This window comes from Rutidosis leptorrhynchoides, chromosome 9, assembly GCF_046630445.1.
Source record: "Rutidosis leptorrhynchoides isolate AG116_Rl617_1_P2 chromosome 9, CSIRO_AGI_Rlap_v1, whole genome shotgun sequence".
In the NCBI taxonomy this organism is placed as follows: Eukaryota; Viridiplantae; Streptophyta; class Magnoliopsida; order Asterales; family Asteraceae; genus Rutidosis; species Rutidosis leptorrhynchoides.
In genome coordinates, this window is record NC_092341.1 from 317,442,912 (window position 1) to 317,460,939 (window position 18,028).

Below are 18,028 nucleotides of genomic sequence, written 5' to 3' on the forward strand. Positions count from 1 at the left end.
ATGCCCATGGGTTAATTGTCCTTTGTCCTGGATTATTCAATATGTCCGTCTGGTTTTTGTCCATAACAGTCCATCAGTCATAAATATAAAGTGCGAGTGTCCTCGTCAAATTATTATTATACCCGAAGTTAAATATTCCAACTAATTGGGGATTCGAATTGTAACAAGGTTTTAATACTTTGTTTAATGAATACACCAGGTTATCGACTGCGTGTAAACCAAGGTTTTACTACTTTGTTAACAATTACACCAATTACCCTTGAATGTAATTTCACCCCTGTTTTAATTATTCTAGTGGCTATTAATCCATTCCCGTGTCCGGTTAAATGAACGATTATTCGTACATATAAATACCCCGCCCATCGTGTCCGATCGAGTGTATATGGTAATTTATAGGGACGCCCAATTGTAAATCTTTATATTAACATTAACAAACTTTCATTTAGTTAAACAAATATAAAGCCCATTAATAGCCCATAGTCTAATTTCCACAAGTGTCGTTCTTTTGTCCAAACCCCAATTATGGTACAAAGCCCAATTACCCAATTTTAGTAATTAGCTCAACATCATGATTACTTCGTTTTAAATAAGCATAATAATAACTTAGCTACGAGACATTAATATAAAAAGGTTGAACATAACTTACAATGATTAAAAATAGCGTAGCGTTACACGGACAGAATTTCGACTTACACCCTTACAACATTCGCTAACATACCCTTATTATTAGAATTATAATTAAAATTAAAATTAAAATATAAATTATATATATATATATATATATATATCGTATATATGAGAGAAGAGAGAAATAGAATATATTTTGCGATCAGAATTCGGTTGGCTTTATAGGGATTTTTGATTTTTGGGGCTCCGCGACTCGCGGTGAATTTTGCCTTCAAACTCCGCGAGTCGCGGAGTTTGAAATTCCAGCTCACATCTTGGAGTCTTTCTCTGCCGACGGTTTTTATTATATATATAATATATATATAATTAATATAATTAATTATATATTATATTATATTTATATACATAGTTAACTTGTAATTTTTAGTCCGTTGCGTCGAGCGTTGAGAGTTGACTCTGGTCCCGGTTCCGGATTTTCGAACGTCCTTGCGTACAATTTTATATTTTGTATTTTGCGTTTTGAATCTTGTACTCTTGTAATTTCGAGACGTTTCTTATCAATAATTGGAACCTCTTTGATTGTCTTTTGTACTTTTGAGCTTTTTGGTCGTTTGCGTCTTCAATTCGTCGAATCTGTCTTTTGTCTTCACCTTTTATTATTTAAACGAATATCACTTGTAAATAGAACAATTGCAACTAAAAGCTTGTCTTTCTTGAGGAATAATGCTATGAAATATATGTTCGTTTTTAGCATTATCATCTAGCCTCACATTTCATTTACATTTTTTTTTTTGAACGGCAAGATTGCATCAGTCCGGACCGAAGTCTAGTCATCATTTGCACACACACACACGTTCGAGCAGGAAACCCGAACCACGATCACAGGGATCCGAACCCTTAAACCATCCCGAGGGGCAGGCGGGCCGGACCTTAGTCCCGGATCGGGTCGGTAAAACCTTCCCTTTGGGCTGACCTCAATGGAGCCTATTTCAGTCCATGTTTAATTTGGTCATTCATAAGCCAGGTTCGAACCCTGGACCTCTTATCCGGCGAGGGTGTTAAACACCACCGCATACCACTCAGGAAAATGCCTCGGTGGTCATTTCATTTACATTTTAAGAGTAAAATGAATTGTAGCGAAGAGCATCGTTCTTTTATCATATACCAACAATATATAAACTACTACTACAACAACAACAACAACAACAACAACAACAACAACAACAACAACAACAACAACAACAACCACCAATCCCACATAAGTGGGGTATGGGGGAGGTAAGATGTAGACAATCATTCCCCTATCTGAGAATAAAGACAAATCATTTCTCCACCCAGAGTGAAATACTCTCAAGAGTAGAGAAAGTCATCCCTCTCTTTATTCGACGGATAAAGAGATTGCTTCCAGTCAAAATGTCATTACATTTTTTCCTCTCTCAATCTCTGTCTCCAAGAATTCAAAAAAACTAGCTCCTCCACCTCTTCATCTCCTCCGGCCACCGGCTTCCGCCGGTGATCCGGTCACCCATGTTTGTTTTTACATCTTTTTTCTTTCCTTCTCATTTTTTCTTTGTTTCTTCATCGAGTTGGTCCTTTCCGGCTGGGGTTCAGTTTTCTTGACAACTTCTGTGGTGGTTTTGAAGCTGGATCTAGTCAGAATAGGTTCTTTCTTTTTTCGTGGGTCAACCGGAGATATTATGTGGTCGTCGGATTTCGTTTGCTTCTACCGGATTCTGGGTTTGTCGTCAGATCTGGTGTCGGTTTGCGTTAGGTTTCATCTTGTGTTCAGATGGTAGGCGTTGTAAGCTTTAGATCTGATAAGCGTGTTTTCTCGTGGTGCTGTTTCTATCTTCGGTTGATAGATGTGGTGCCGGATTATCGTTGGATGGGTAGTTGGGTAGGTGTGATATTCCGTTGATTCGTGTGTTCGTTCTACAGGTGGTCCTTCGCTGAAAGGGTGCAACCGGATATTGGTTGTTGTTTCGTGGTTGTCGAGTAGTTTCGTGCTTGTCGGGTTTTTGGGTTCCGTTGCTTTGTGAATGTTCATGGCTGAATATTCGTGACTCGTGTGTGAAGAATTGTTCCGGTCAGTGGGAAAGATTCGAGGCTGTGCACCGCATCTAGTTCGTGGTGAAGGATTCTATCTTGGATTTTTTTTGTTAACCATCTTGACATATTGCATAATCACCACTCGATTTGACAAGTGTGGTCGGATAGTTTGATTTTCGGCGGGTCTCGTGATTAGTGTTCGTGTGCTCCGATTTCATGCTCTCTATCGGGTGTTTGCCCTCATGTAATTATGTATTATGTTATGATTTGGTTAAACAAGGATCTTATTGGTTTGATCTTTCATATGTTGTTAGTAGGAATCGAGATTCTAGAATTCGTGTTTCAGGATGTTGTGTGATTTTATTGTCATTCGGGTTGATGTTCGTCTATCGAATTGTGTGGGTTACAGGGTCGTTGTAATTTGATCGTTGTACTACATAGCATCTTGCTAGTGTTTATTAATAATATAAATTTTATTGCCTTTAAAAAAAAAAGAGATTGCTTCTGAGAGGACCTCCGGCCTTTACGTAGGAAAATTTTAAAAAATAAAAAATAAAAATACTAAAATAAAAATAATAATAGACGCCATAAAAATGGTAGAATCAAATTTTCATGGGTTTTATATCTTGCCTGAAATTTAATTGAGTTATTTTTCTTTTAGTTAATTTTCTTTTTAATTCAACGCATGTATACTATTTAAAGTTACGTTATACAGTAAATATTTTACTTTTTGTCTGTTTTTCTTGCCTATATTTCCGCTAGGATAAAAAGAAAAAAGTCAATGCAGCTAGCGCCAATGCTGAAATGCAGCTGTATTATACCTCGACAATGCAGCATCAATGTTAAACGGCAGCTATAGGCTATATCATTGGTATTTTCATCACTATAAATATGATCTCCATAAAACCAAAAGTTCTTCGATTTCAATCCATGGCAAAAATGGCATCCACCACTCAAAATCATCAAAAGCATGAATCAATTTCTGAATTCTTGACTCGTAAACCATATAATCCACCATCATGGGCATCTAAACTTGATCCAATTCCATCTCACACATTTTCCCTTGGTCATGTAAGTCATGAACACTTATTTATTAATTAGTGAGTAATTTTGTAACACATGATCCACGTTACTTTGTGTAATAATTGGTGGGTTTTGTTTAAATTTCAGTTTCCAACTCCAATTCATAAGTGGAATCTTCCTAATTTGCCTAAAGATACTGAAGTTTGGCTAAAGGTAATCTGGTTCAATTCCATATTTTTCAGATTATTGAATTTTTTTTTGCTATTTTATCAAAAAGGAGTGTACTTTATGAGTTTGAGATATGTGCTAGTTTTTATGCAAGGGTAAATGGGAAGTTTTAGTCTATTGTCTTATATACCGATGATTGAAACTATTTGTTTGCAGCCATACTTCATTTGATGTCTATCACTATAAAAAGTTTGATCATGGTTGCATTATTATCACTATAAAAAAGTTGATATCGCGCTAAAACATGTTTAGTATTGTTCCCATTTCGTACAAATACAACCTATGTAACATTAAAGTCGTTTAATATACATGACTTTCCAACTTGAATTTTATTACAAATCTTTTTTCGACTCAGATTGCAAAAGTTCATGGCCAGTATGATATATATATATATATATATATATATATATATATATATATATATATATATATATATATATATATATAGTCGCATGTTTTGATTGGAAAACTGACAAAACCTTTTCATTACGTAAGCGTGATGATCTTTCAGGTATGCAATTGAGTGGAAATAAAGTTCGGAAACTTGAATTCTTATTGGCAGATGCAGTTGCACAAGGAGCAGACTGCATAATAACTCTCGGTGGCATTCAAAGCAATTGTGGTCGTGCAACTGCTGTTGCTGCCAAGTATTTGAATCTAGATTGTTTTCTAATACTAATAACCTCAAAGGTTCTTATATATAAATCTTTCAATAAAGTGATTTATGAGTTTTTTTTTCTTCATAAAAATTGACTATAGGTGTCTATCAAACTGTTATCGTTACCGTTATGAGCTATTTTTTAGGATATGTTTGAGATTGATACAGTCCAAGTTGACCCATTTATAAATGAATGGGTTGAAATTGGTACCTGTAAGTTATATTGGATGTCTAATTTGTGTATTAATATGCAGGTTCTTGTGGACAAAGATCCTGGATTAACAGGAAACCTTTTGGTTGAACGATTGGTTGGTGCACATATTGATCTTGTTACATGGGAAGAATTTACAAGAATTGGAAGCTTGGTACGTTTAATATTAGTGTACATGCATTTCGTTGTTGGACCAATCGATAGTTACATTTGTTTTTTTGTGTTTGAATCGTTTAGTAAATTAGGGGTGGAAAAATAGGCGGGTTGGGTAAGTGGTCAAAAAGGTTTGCTGTCCACACAGATCATATCAGGTGCCCTGTGCCCCCTTAATAGGTTTGATATCTATACATGTGAATCACTTAATAGGTTTACAAAATAACCTTGTATTGTAACTCATGGTAGTGGCCTGCCTCTCTTAGCGAGAGGTCAGGAGTTCGACTCCCTCGGATTGGGTCAGGTTTCTTCATGGGCGGCAGTTGGGGGCAGATTATGCAACTGAGGGAGATGAACGTGTGGGTTGTTTAGCCTCCCTGGGTGATCTCATACTGCTGTTCAAAGAAAAAAGTATGTCTACAAAATTATCTGACGTTTTTGGAAGTATTAGTTAGCATGAACTGTTTTTTTTTATTTACTTTCAGGCACTTACTAATTTGTTAAAAGAAAAATTGATAAAAGAAGGAAGAAAACCGTATATCATTCCAGCAGGCGGATCCAATTCTCTGGGGACCTGGTGAGATTGAAAAATCAACGTCGACTTATGTACTTGATAAATTCTAGTCTTTAGATATTAATGGAAAAAATTGACCAAAAACTAAGCATTCTTAATTACTAAGTAAACTTTGTTTTTTTTTTTTTTTTTTTTTTTTTTGCAAAGATCAAAATATATTAATTTTCAAGAAACATACAAGGCCTGGACATTACCCAAAGCCAAACAACACAACACCAAAAAACCGAAAACAAGAGAAATACATCCAAAAGCAAAACCAGACATACAACATAAACAGCAACAACCCTAATTCAACACCAATTTATTATCAATCCACCTCATGTTCCACAAACTCGCAGCCTTCATCACAGCAGAAGATTTCTTCACTTTGATACTCATCAATTTGCACTGCACAAAATTCACAATAACAGAACATATGACATCTTCTTTTCTTTCTTCATTTCTAAACATCCTAAAGTTTCTTTCCTGCCATATAAAGTAAACACAAGCTGCTACCACCCATCTGTTTATAATACTCCAAATATGATTCGAAACAGGGAATTTAGCCAACTCATTCATAATCTCAGGCAGGGAATTAAGAATACCTTTAAAAATAATTCTTTCTTTAATCTTTCTCCAAACCTTACTACTATATTCACAAGAGAAAAACAAATGACAAACAGAATCCTTCACCAGTCCACATAGAGCACATTTAAAATTCTGACCTGAGATCCAATTCTCCAACCTATCATGAGTGGTTAGCCTGTTGAGATTGGCTAACCATATGATAAATGCCTGCTTTGGATCCAAATAATTGAACCAAATAACATGAGCCCAATTCACTTTAACATTATCAGCTTTTAGATCAATCCAGACCTGATGGGAAGAAAAATTAACATACTTGCCAGAATTTGTAATCCATTGAAAACAATCCACATTATTCCTCTTAATCAGATGAACATGATGCTTGATCTTACTTCTCAAACTCAATAGGTGCTTCCAACCCCAACTATCATTATATTCAGCCTCTATGTCCCAAATATCTCTACCTTTTAATTTTATTATGTTGACCCATTTACTCCACAGAGAATCCTTATGAGCAAAAATCCTCCATAAGTTTTTCATTAATAAAACATCATTCCATTCCTTCAATGGTTTCAAACCTAAACCACCTTGATCCTTTGGAAGGCAAACATGCTTCCAAGCCACTTTAGCCTTACCTCTAGCACTAACTCCTTGACCCCACAAGAAACCTTTTAAACACTTATCAATTTCTTCAATAGTCCCACAAGGAATGACATAAACTGAAGCCCAATATATATGTAGAGAAGTCAGAACTGAAGCAATTAATTGGAGCCTACCAGCATACGACAGCTTTTTGTTCTTCCAATTTAAAATTCTCCCTTTGACCTTATCAACTAAACATTTACAATCTTTAATTCCCAATTTTTTAGCAACCAAAGGGACCCCCAAATATTTCATAGGCAACTTACCAACTGCAAATTTCAAAATCTGAACTATGTCAGCTTGTGTGTATGTAGGCACACTGCCAAAAAAAATAGTACTCTTTGCAGTATTTGGCAGCAACCCTGAACACATACCAAATTCATCTAAACTCTTCTTTATAACTTTGACAGATAATACATCAGCATGACATAAGACTAGTAAGTCATCTGCAAAACAGATGTGAGAAAGTTGCATCTGCTTACATTTGCTATGAAATTTGAATTTAGGGTTATTCTTGATTTGATTTTTCAGGATCAAAGAGAAAGTTTCCATTACAAGGGTAAACAAATATGGTGAAATTGGGTCTCCTTGTCTAAGACCCCTACCACCCTTGAAATAACCTCTAATATCTCCATTGATACAAACTGAGAAGGAGGTTGTGGTGACACATTCCATAATCCACCTTACCATGATTTCATGAAATCCAAAACACCTTAAGATATCCTTTAGAAAGCACCAATTGACTGTATCATATGCTTTTTGAATATCTATCTTAATGGCACACCTTTTACTGCCATATGCCCTATTATACCCTTTCAAAAGTTCTTGAGCAACCAGAATATTATCATGAATATCTCTACCAGGAATGAAGGCACTCTGACTACAGTTGACTAGTTTACTCAGACCAACTTTTAATCTACAAGTTAGAACTTTGCTCACACATTTATAAAGTACATTGCAGCAAGCAATTGGTCTGAAGTCAGACACCTTATTAGGAGTGTCAATTTTAGGGATCAAAGTAATTAAGGTAGCATTGACCTCCTTTAATAATTTCCCAGATTCAAAAAACTCCTTAACAGCCTCACAAATATCACTACCCACAATGCTCCAAGCTTTTTTGAAAAAATGGGAAGAATATCCATCTGGGCCAGCTGCTTTGTTATCATTAATATCAAATAATGCCATTTTAACCTCTTCATCAATAACTGGACCCACCATGGCTAATGCTTCTTCATTACTTAACTTTGTATCAAAAATGCCACCATCTATAGAACTACATTTCCCATTATCACCCAAAAATTTTTGAAAATGAAGAACAAATTGGTCTGCCACTTGGTCTCCAAAGTATCTTTTACCAGCTTCATCACAGATTGAGTCAACTCTACTCTTCTGCTTTCTACTTTTTAGGATACTATGAAAAAACTTGGTATTCTTATCCCCTTCAGTCAACCAATGAAGTTTAGCTTTTTGATGTAAGACAATGAGTTCTTCTTTCTTAGCATCTTCATACTCTTTTAAAATATTAACAGTTTCAGATTTAAGTGTTTGATTATGAGGATCAGAATCAAGAGCAGCCTGACATTGTTTCAATTTGTCCCTCAAATCAGCAACCTTTAAGAACACATTACCATTATTCCAGTTTAAACAATTGAGATCCTTTTTGAGCATCTTCAGTTTAGTCACAACCTTATACATTTTGTGCCCATTGATTGGAGTCTGCCACTTACTACCCACAATATTAAGAAACTCATCCTTGCAAGTTACATGATTCATAAATCTAAAAGCCCTCTTTTGTTTCTTCAAGCTTTTGGGAATAAGCAACAATGTAGGACTGTGATCAGAAACCAAATAGGGTAAGAAAATACCAGATGCTTGAGGATAACTGGAGAAGAAATCTTCATTACACATGATTCTATCCAGTTTCTTGAGTGTTTTGCATTTAGGGTTCTTGAGGGATTTTGTCCAAGTGAAGTGAAAACCTGTACTTCCCAAATCATCCACCTCAATGCCATTAATACAATCATTAAAGTCACTCATATCTTCACTAGCTTTCGAAACACCTGCACTAAAATCACTAAGTCTCCTAGCTACATTAAAATCACCCATAAGGACCCATGGATACCCTTTAGTGATACTAGCATGAGCTTGCAGATGATGCCATAACTTTTTCCTTTCCCTACCATTATTACTAGCATATATCCAACTACAATAAAACTTCACTTTTTGATCCAAAGATTCAACTAGGCACAGAATGATTTGTCTATCAACATGAATAACCATATTAGACACGACATTCCTATTCCATCCCAGCATAATCCTACAGCTATTTTGACTATAAGCAATATTAGATGCCCATTCCCAACAACCAAATACTTTACCACCTACTTTATCAATATTATTAGGCTTTAGATGTGTTTCAAGTATAGCACACATACATACCCCTTCATCCTTAAGAAATTTGATCACCTCTTTTTGCTTATCCTCATTGCACATACCCCTTATATTCCAACTAGCTATTTTAAAATCCATTACACAACTATTAATGTTGTTCCAGAATGCCTGGATCAATACCTTTCACAATATTAGCAGTTAATACCTGATTTGTCTGCTTATTAGGTAGGACATCCTCACCATTTGATTCACTACTTCCTTCAGGATCAGCACCAGTAGACCTATACTCTTCATCACTATCAGAAAGCACAGAATACTTATTCATACTCTCCTTAAGATTCTTGCTATTTGTACTATCCAATCTCCATTGCCTCTTAACATTTGTGACTTCTGAAACAGGGGCCTGCACATTCTTTGGAACATATACTTGCTTAATAACCTCTTTTTTCTTTCCAGCATTCTGAGAAATATTCTTCTTATTCTGAACAACAGTAAATCCTTCATCATCCATTACAACCTTTTTGTTTTTAGCCTCCAATTCACTTTCTGTTCTAGGCCTATTCTTACAGACATCAAAATTATGTCCAAAGACTGCACAATGGGAGCACATGGCTGGTTTCCAATCATATGTGACATCCACTTTCTTAATGCCCTTAGTAACCTGATCCTTGTCTTTATAGTGAATGTCTATGGTATCTAAATACCCTTTTGCAGCTTCCATCTCAACCATGACCCTTGCATAACCTGCCCTACCCACACCTTTATGGCACATAGTTGCAGTCATGGTATCCATCACTATTGGTTTCCCTAATTTGCTTGCAATAGCACTAATACCTTTGGCATTCCAAGCTTCTAATGGAACATTAACCAATTTTGCCCAAACTGGCAGCTTACTAGGTTCAACTTTCTCAATTGTCACACTAGGATCCCATTTAGAAACATATAGTGGTTTGCCATTCACAATCCATGGTCCTTGACTAACTACAGAATTCATACCTTCAATAGATTTGAACTTAAAATAGCATATCTGCTTATTATCCATAATTATGTCAATAATGCCATATTTATGCCACATCTTTCTCAGGTTAAAGCTTAAAATATTATAAGGCAGATTACCTCCAATGAAGTAACCATAAGCTGTTGTATTCCACTTTTTGCTTCCTTCAGAGATGAAAACATCATCAAAAACAACAAACTCGTTCCCTTCTGCATCCACTTCCAGAGGAATATACTCCAGCTTCGTATCTAGATCCTTATTAGCAACCTTAGCATACGTAACACCAGAATTTCCCTCTGTAATATTAGTCGTGTTCACCTTAGAGCTCAGATCCGCTACAATATTATCATCAATTTCAACAGAAACCGGATCCTTCGAATTTAGGGCTGGGAATTGATCTTCATTTAATTCATATGATTTAGATTCTGCGTCAGCACTTTTCTCTCTCAATTGAACTTTTTCTCCTTTTGATACTTGATTAATACGATCAGTATCACTTCCTTCGTTGCTTCCTTCGCTATCGTTATCCTTTGATTTCAAGTTATGTACAGAATTCGAAAATTTGATCGGAATCTTAACTTTTCTTTTTGAGTATTTTCTGTTTGGAGACATGTTGAAATCTATCTAAAACACAAATCAAAAACGCATATGCTATCTGACAGTGAATAAAGAGAACGAAAATGAGAAGAAAATGATGAAGAACAGTGAATTTAGCTTGAAAAAAGATCAAAAATGGAGTTTCCCTCCATAGTCGCCTCAACGGCCAGGAGAGAGAAAAAAATTAGCGTGGGTATTGTTGATTTACATAGTATATAGTCAATAATGGATTGTAGATTGGGCGATTTCGTAACTGATTTGTAGATAGAACGAAGAACCCTAATTTAGTGATGGTTCTGTTGTTTTCGATCTCAGATTGTGTATAAAAAAAAAACCGTCTATTGTTGATCAAAAGTGGAATGGATAAAAATAAGTAAATAGTTTGGTGCAAATTTTATAGTTAGAAACAATAATGTAAACTTTGTTGAATCAAACATAAAAAATTGTTAAAAAATACAACGAGTTCCGTAACCAAAGTCCGAGGACCCCGTTTTTTACTTCTGTTTAAAATTTCATATAATGTCTTGTTTATTGTATTAAACAAATTATGTATTACATCGTATATATAGGAGAATAATGCTTGGAGTCTAAGTTAATCTAAAACCCTAAAGGCCATTTTATGATTGGGCTTATATGTCTTATAAGCCCCCGCAAACTAAGGGTGGGGAACGACATGTAGCTTGGATCTCAGAAATAGAAACTGATGAGTAGTTAATAACTTTGTGAAGATATTTGGTCATCTGTAGATATGAATTGTACTCTTAAATCTCCTTGAGCAACCTTTTCACGAACAAATGAAAGTTGACATCAACGTGCTTTGTTCATGCATGAAAAACAGAATTGGTTGATAAGTATGTTGCACCTAGATTATCACACCATAGTATAAGTGATGAAGATGTGCGTGCGAATGTTAAGTTCACGAATAAGAGCTTGAAGCCATGTAAGCTCAGCAACTGTGTCAGAAATGACCTTGTATTCCGATTCAACGGAAGAAAGGGAAATGGTGCATTATTTACAAACGGTCCATGAGATAAGATTAGAGCCTAAATAAATGGAAAATCCCCCCGTGGATCTCTTATCATCTGGACATCCATCCTAATCAGCTTCAGAGAATGCTTCAAGAGATAATGGTTTAGAATGAAGTACTTTGCCATTGACTATCCTTAAATGCCTTAAGAGGCTCGACGAATAAGCATACCATAATTGACTCTACCATGAAGATAATGTAATATTTGTTTTTCCGCAGACCAATGGTTATTGGTTAGGGCGTGCATAAATTGGCAGACTTTGTTGACTGCATATGTGATGTCTGGTCGAGAAAGAGTAACATATTGTAGTTCACCAACAACATGTCGATATTTGACTAGATCCGAGAACATTAGATGAAGAGGGCTAGATGTAACCATAGGAGTGGGCATCGATTTGGGCATCGATTTACAGTCAGAGATAGAACAATTTCAACACTTAGAAAATAATTCAAGGAGCCAAGAGCTTTTAGCCCAAAAGTAAAGCCAAGTTGGCGAACAAGTCGCTCAATAATATCAGGATTGTTTCCTGTAATAATGATATCATCCACATAAACAAGAATGTACATGAGGGTGCCATCACGTGAATACATAAAAAAAGATGGATATGTTTTTGGAGCATGTAAAACCCAGATCGTGGAGAGACTTGGAGAGTCGTTGAAACCACGTGTGTAGAGCTTGTTTCAAACCATAAGTAGACTTATGCAACAAACACACATGATCTGGACGTTTTAGATTAAAAATACGTGGCAATCATTTCATATAGACCGCTTCCTTAAGATTGCCATGGAGAAACGCATTTTGTACATCTAGTTGTTTGAGTGGCCGAATTTGATTAATTGCAAGGGATAGAACAACATTTACAGTTGTTGATTTAACTATAGGGCTAAACGTCTCTTGAAAATCAATCCCCGGTTGTTGCCGAAAGCCTTTAGCAACAAATATCTCTTTTTAACGAGTAATAACACCATGTTGATCCTGTTTCAACCTGTAAACCCACTTACAGTTAACAACATTAGTATCTGGAATACGAGGAACTAAAGTCCATGTGCCGTTTCATCCATAGCATGATGCCACTCAGGATGTTTGTTAACAACGGTAAAGGATGTGGGTTCAGTAACTGTAATGTTTGAAGTGGTGACATTATCAGCTGAAGATTTGAAAGGTACTCATTGTTTTGGATTTTGTCCTAAGTTAGAAGGGCGTAGATGAGGTGGTGGTGGTGGTGGTAGTGATGATGGTGATGGTGAAGTGGGCGATGTGGATGTGGGAGTAGGTTTAGGTGATGTAGGAGGAGTATTAGTGAGAGTAGGTGAAGAATTTGTAGGACAAATTGGTTTTGATGATGGTTCAGATGGTGGTTCGGATGTTTCTACTAATGTCAGCAATCACGCGAGGTGATGTCAAAGTTTACGCGCAATGTGTATTAGGCAATGAAGAAGGGGATGAAACAATCGCAAACAGAAATTGATCCTCATCAAAGTGAACATGACGAGCAATGTATAGTCGTTCACTTGACAGATCGAGGCATCAATAACCATGATGAATGTGACTATAACCAAGAAAGACACAAGGTGTTGATCGAAAATCTATTTTGTGATGCTGATAGGGACAAATATGAGGAAACACTGGCATCCAAAAACACTAAAGAATGAGTAATCAGGAGAACGTTTGAGTAGATATTCGAAAGGTGAGTTGTTTTTGATACTCGATTTGGCATGCGATTAATGAGGTAAACAGTTGTGCCAAAGGAAAAGTGCCAAAAACGGAGCTTGAGCAAGAAGTGAGAGATCAGTTTCCACAACATGGCGATTACGACGCACAACAAATCCGTTTTGTTCACTCATGTGAGGACAAGAACTACGATGGATAATACTACGAGACAGTAAATATGAAGTTAAAAATTTACCACCTCAGCCAGTTTGAAATTTTTTTATTTTAGTAGTGAATCGTCTCTTAGCCATGGTTACAAAAAGTTTAAAAGTGTCACATACCTCAAGTTTTTGTGTTAAAGGGTAGATCCACATGTTACGAGCGTGATGATCAACACATATTATAAAACATCGATGTCCATCAAAAGATAAAATTAGTGCAGGACCCCATACATCACAATAAATCAAGTCTAAAATTTTATTACTTCGATAAGTAGAAACGGGTAAATATAACTTTGACGATTTTCCCATGCGACGAGAACTACACGAATTTGATAAAGATTTATTTGTAATTGGAAGAGAAGATCTAAAAAGCATGAACTGTAAAATACGTTGATGTGGATGTCAAAGTCGCATATGCCAAATTGTAGAAGATGCACGAGTAACTGAAAAGGCAATATTATTGAGTGGCTGAAACTGTGGAAGCTCGAGCGTGTAAAGACCATGTTTACTGGGACCGTGAGAAGGATAGTGCGTGCAGACTCGTCCTTCACAACAAAATCATTAGAATGAAATTCAAAAAAGACATGATAATCATCAAAAAAAATTCAACAGAAAGAAGATTCTTTTTGGTTTCAGAAACATGATGAATATTGCATATCGAAAAGTTTTAAGTGGCGAGTAAATTTTAGATGAACCAATATGACATACCATTAGTCCATTACCAACATGGAGCGTGTCGTTGCCATGATATGATTCAGAATTGTCCATACTTCCTAAATCTGGTGTGACATGGCTGTTTGCACTCGTGTCTGGAAACCAAGCGCTAGATGGTGCTGTTGAAAAGCCGCGACTGTCTGCAAAGTTAGTTATTGGCCTGGAACGAATAGTAGACGGGTCACGTTTAGACACTTTGATAAAATGTGCCCAATCCCACCAATTACAAGTACCGTGTTTTGGTTGGAAATTCAGTTGAAGTTACAACTGTCAGCTCGACCATGATTGTTATAACCTCGAGTAGCTCTACGACAACGATTCCCACGATTGTTGTTGTTGTTGTTGTTGTTAGGCTGACGAGCACTATAGAAAGCCCGAGAGTCTAATGGTGTGGTCGTGGTGACTTGAAGTCCAAGAGCGGCCAATTGTTGTTATATGGCCAATAGTTGAGATTGCGGTAATGACAATTGGTTCAAAAAGTTTCCAGAAAACCCAATGTTGGTTGTAAAAGCTTGAGTAACAGATGCAACAATTCATGAACCTTACCCAACATATAGTCATGATCACTAAGAAGAATATGAAATTCACTAAACATAGTCAGAAACTGACTTGCAGTGATAGTAGAATTAAGACCATTATACTTTTCACGAAGACCATAAATTGCAAGTAATGTTAGGTCTTTATCTTTTACTTCTTCACAACCGATGGCTGCAAGAGCATTAGCATATTCCCGAGACTAAGATATCGTCCGATGTTTCATCGTCGTACATCTTGATATTGAAAAGTTGTGTTTTAAGAGTGTATTCTCGAGAAGATGTGTGCGGTGCATAAGCTCGCTCTAAAGAAAGTCAAACATCACGAAAGTTTCTCCATGTATATGCCGAAAAGATGCATTTGAAATTGTCGAAATTATCAACATACGAACATGGGCATCATTAGAAATCCTGATTGGCTAATTAGGGTTATGCTTTAGAGCATCGCCAGATTCGGTTGACTTTAATTGTTTCAAAGGACAAGAAATTGTGACATCCACATAACCAAACATGTTATTTGTAACAAGGATCGGATGAATCGTAGTTTTCCAGTGACCATAATTTGTGGGTGAAAGAATAAAGTAAAATTTATGTGAATTATGAGAGGTTTTCCCGGCAGTTGTAAAAGATGAAATCATCGCCATCTTTAATGAATTTAAAATTAGATATTAACCTGGAAATTAGGGTTCTGGCGAACAGAGGCAGCAGCGGGCTGCAGCAGACGGTGGTCTTTTTTGCAATATTTGCATGTAAGGTCAGAATTGTGAGGGGAGTCCGATTGTGTAGGCGGTGAGATGAAACGCGCCGGAAAAACAAGATTTCCGTAAAAAACAAAAATATTCCGGTGACGCCTTGTGACGACGTTGTGGTGCTCGTACGGTGATGAAGTATTTTGGGTTTGTTCGGAATTTTGGTGCGGAGGTCAGGGTATATGAGGTGTTCTTTAATTTTACGTGAAACGAAGCAGATTTTAAAAGATTAGATGTGGTAGTTAAGGTTGTCGGAATTATTGTCGGAGTTGTGGCCGAATTTTTTATCGGAATTGTTGCCGGATTTGTTATCGGAATTGTGGCCGGATTTGTTATCGGAATTGTGGCTAGCTATGATACCATAAAATTCCAGAGAATATATTTTTTCTTGCATTAATCAAACAATGTATTACATCGAATGTCTAAGACAAAAACGCTTGGAGCCTAAGTTAATCTAAAACCCCCAAGCTCATTATATGATTGGGCTTATATGTCTAGTACTGTTGCTTTGATTATATGATTGGGCTTATATGTCTAATACTGTTGCTTTGCTTAAGTAAAAATACCAAATCGTTAAAAAACTGTGAAGTTGATTATTTCAAGGTGGTTATTCAAGGTTATATGAGAGGTTTTCGTTTGTGTAGGGGATATATTGAAGCAATCAGGGAGATTGAAAGCCAGTCCTTTAACGGGACAATCAAAACAAGCTTTGATGATATTATTTCAGCATGTGGCAGGTTTTACTCATCTACGTATTTTAACTTATATTTTTTTTTATCTATAAGTTAAGTTTGATTTTTACGTAACCAATCTTCACTCCAACATACATGACTTTTAGTGGCGGTACGGTTGCTGGTTTATCAATTGCTACATGGCTAAGTGAGCTTAAAGCAAAGGTACATTTTACGTCTGTTATTTTGATTTTTAGTTTCTTTACAACTAGTAGATTTGTGTGTTTTATTTACATGTCAATTGCAGGTTATTGCATTCTCTATATATTACGACCCGGACTACTTATATGATTATGTCCAAGGTTTACTTGATGGACTTGAAGCTGGGGTTCAGTCACGTGATATACTCATAATTGAAAATGTAAGAGTATATAAAATTTCTGGTTTTATGCTTATTTTTCTTTCATATGTAAGATTAGTGGTAGTATTCTCGACTCGTTTACTTATAAGGGCGTTAATTTGGTTCCGTTCCTTTATCTTAATAAAAGTCGAATGTGTTAAGCAAAATAATATGACTAAAATAAACGGGTCAAATTGGCCAAATGGGATGAAAGTCATCCTAAATCTATTCAAATGCATAAAGGTCTGCTGATTCTCATTATAACCTGGCCACGCCATTTCGACCCACGCTTTAAAATACATACATAAATATCCTACCTGTCCATTATGTTGATTTTTCTTTTTAAAATAAACAAAATGTGTAATTGTTATTTGAGAACCTTTTTATTGTTTTAGATGAAATTGGTTTGGGTATGTAAGTTTTAGTATTAAAGATTTATGTTACATTGTGTTGTAACAAGCGCATTGTTGGCAATGTTACTTTATGAATTCGTTCTAATTGTTTTGACAGGTGAAAGGAGATGGGTATGCGATGAGTACTACTGAGGAGCTAAAATTTATAAAGGAAATTGCTGAAACTACTGGTGTCATCTTGGACCCTGTTTACAGGTTTGGGCTATTACTACTATAAGCCTTTTTACATTTTCATTTTAACTTCCGTTAAAAAATATTAGTTTCCGATAATTTAGGCATCTTTGAGATGACCTTGAATCGTGACTACCCATTTTTGTTCGTTGTTGGTCACTTATGCATCAAGAATATGTTATAGTTGTAATTTTTTAAATATAAAGAAGATAAGAGAATCACTTGCATACTTTAACATAAAGATTTTCATTAAATACTTGTATACAATTATTACTTATTGGCCGTAAGTCCTTTCTTAAGGTAGTCTCTCTACTCACAAGTAGAGGACTGGTAGACTTTCTCTGCCATTAGTAGAGAAACGATTTCTCTTTTGTGTAATTTTATTCTGATCAACTCACATTGTAGTGGTAAGGCGGCTTATGGAATGATGAATGACATGAAACGAAATCCCGTTAAGTGGGAAGGAAGAAAGATCTTGTTTATACACACCGGAGGGCTACTCGGTTTTTATGACAAAAATGAAGAAATGGCCTCATTGGTCGAAGGATGGCGTAGAATGGAACTTGATGAGTCTGTCCCATGAGAATATCACTGCTTCACGACTCCATTTGATGGTCCAGCGTGAGACTTTGACATTACATGTGGGCGTTTTGAAAGTGATCATATAATAAATATTTTAGTTGTTATAATAAGCCTGTCGTATAAGATATATATTTGTTTTGTTTTTGTTTTTTAAGTCGTGTTAGAAGTTTAAATTAAAAAAT

The 18,028-nt window shown here is 35.9% G+C and overlaps 1 protein-coding gene across 1 annotated transcript; it reads left to right on the forward strand.

Moving 5' to 3' along the window:
- Nucleotides 1–3,615: 3,615 nt before the first annotated feature.
- LOC139866974 (D-cysteine desulfhydrase 1, mitochondrial-like) lies at nt 3,616–17,958 on the forward strand. The gene is made up of 10 exons (XM_071855278.1): nt 3,616–3,747; nt 3,847–3,912; nt 4,423–4,617; nt 4,840–4,950; nt 5,435–5,526; nt 16,254–16,346; nt 16,448–16,505; nt 16,588–16,701; nt 17,191–17,288; nt 17,670–17,958. Exons 1-10 carry the CDS (start codon nt 3,616–3,618, stop codon nt 17,845–17,847), a joined length of 1,137 nt encoding a protein of 378 aa, XP_071711379.1. The 3' UTR covers nt 17,848–17,958.
- The last annotated feature ends 70 nt before the right edge of the window (nt 17,959–18,028 follow it).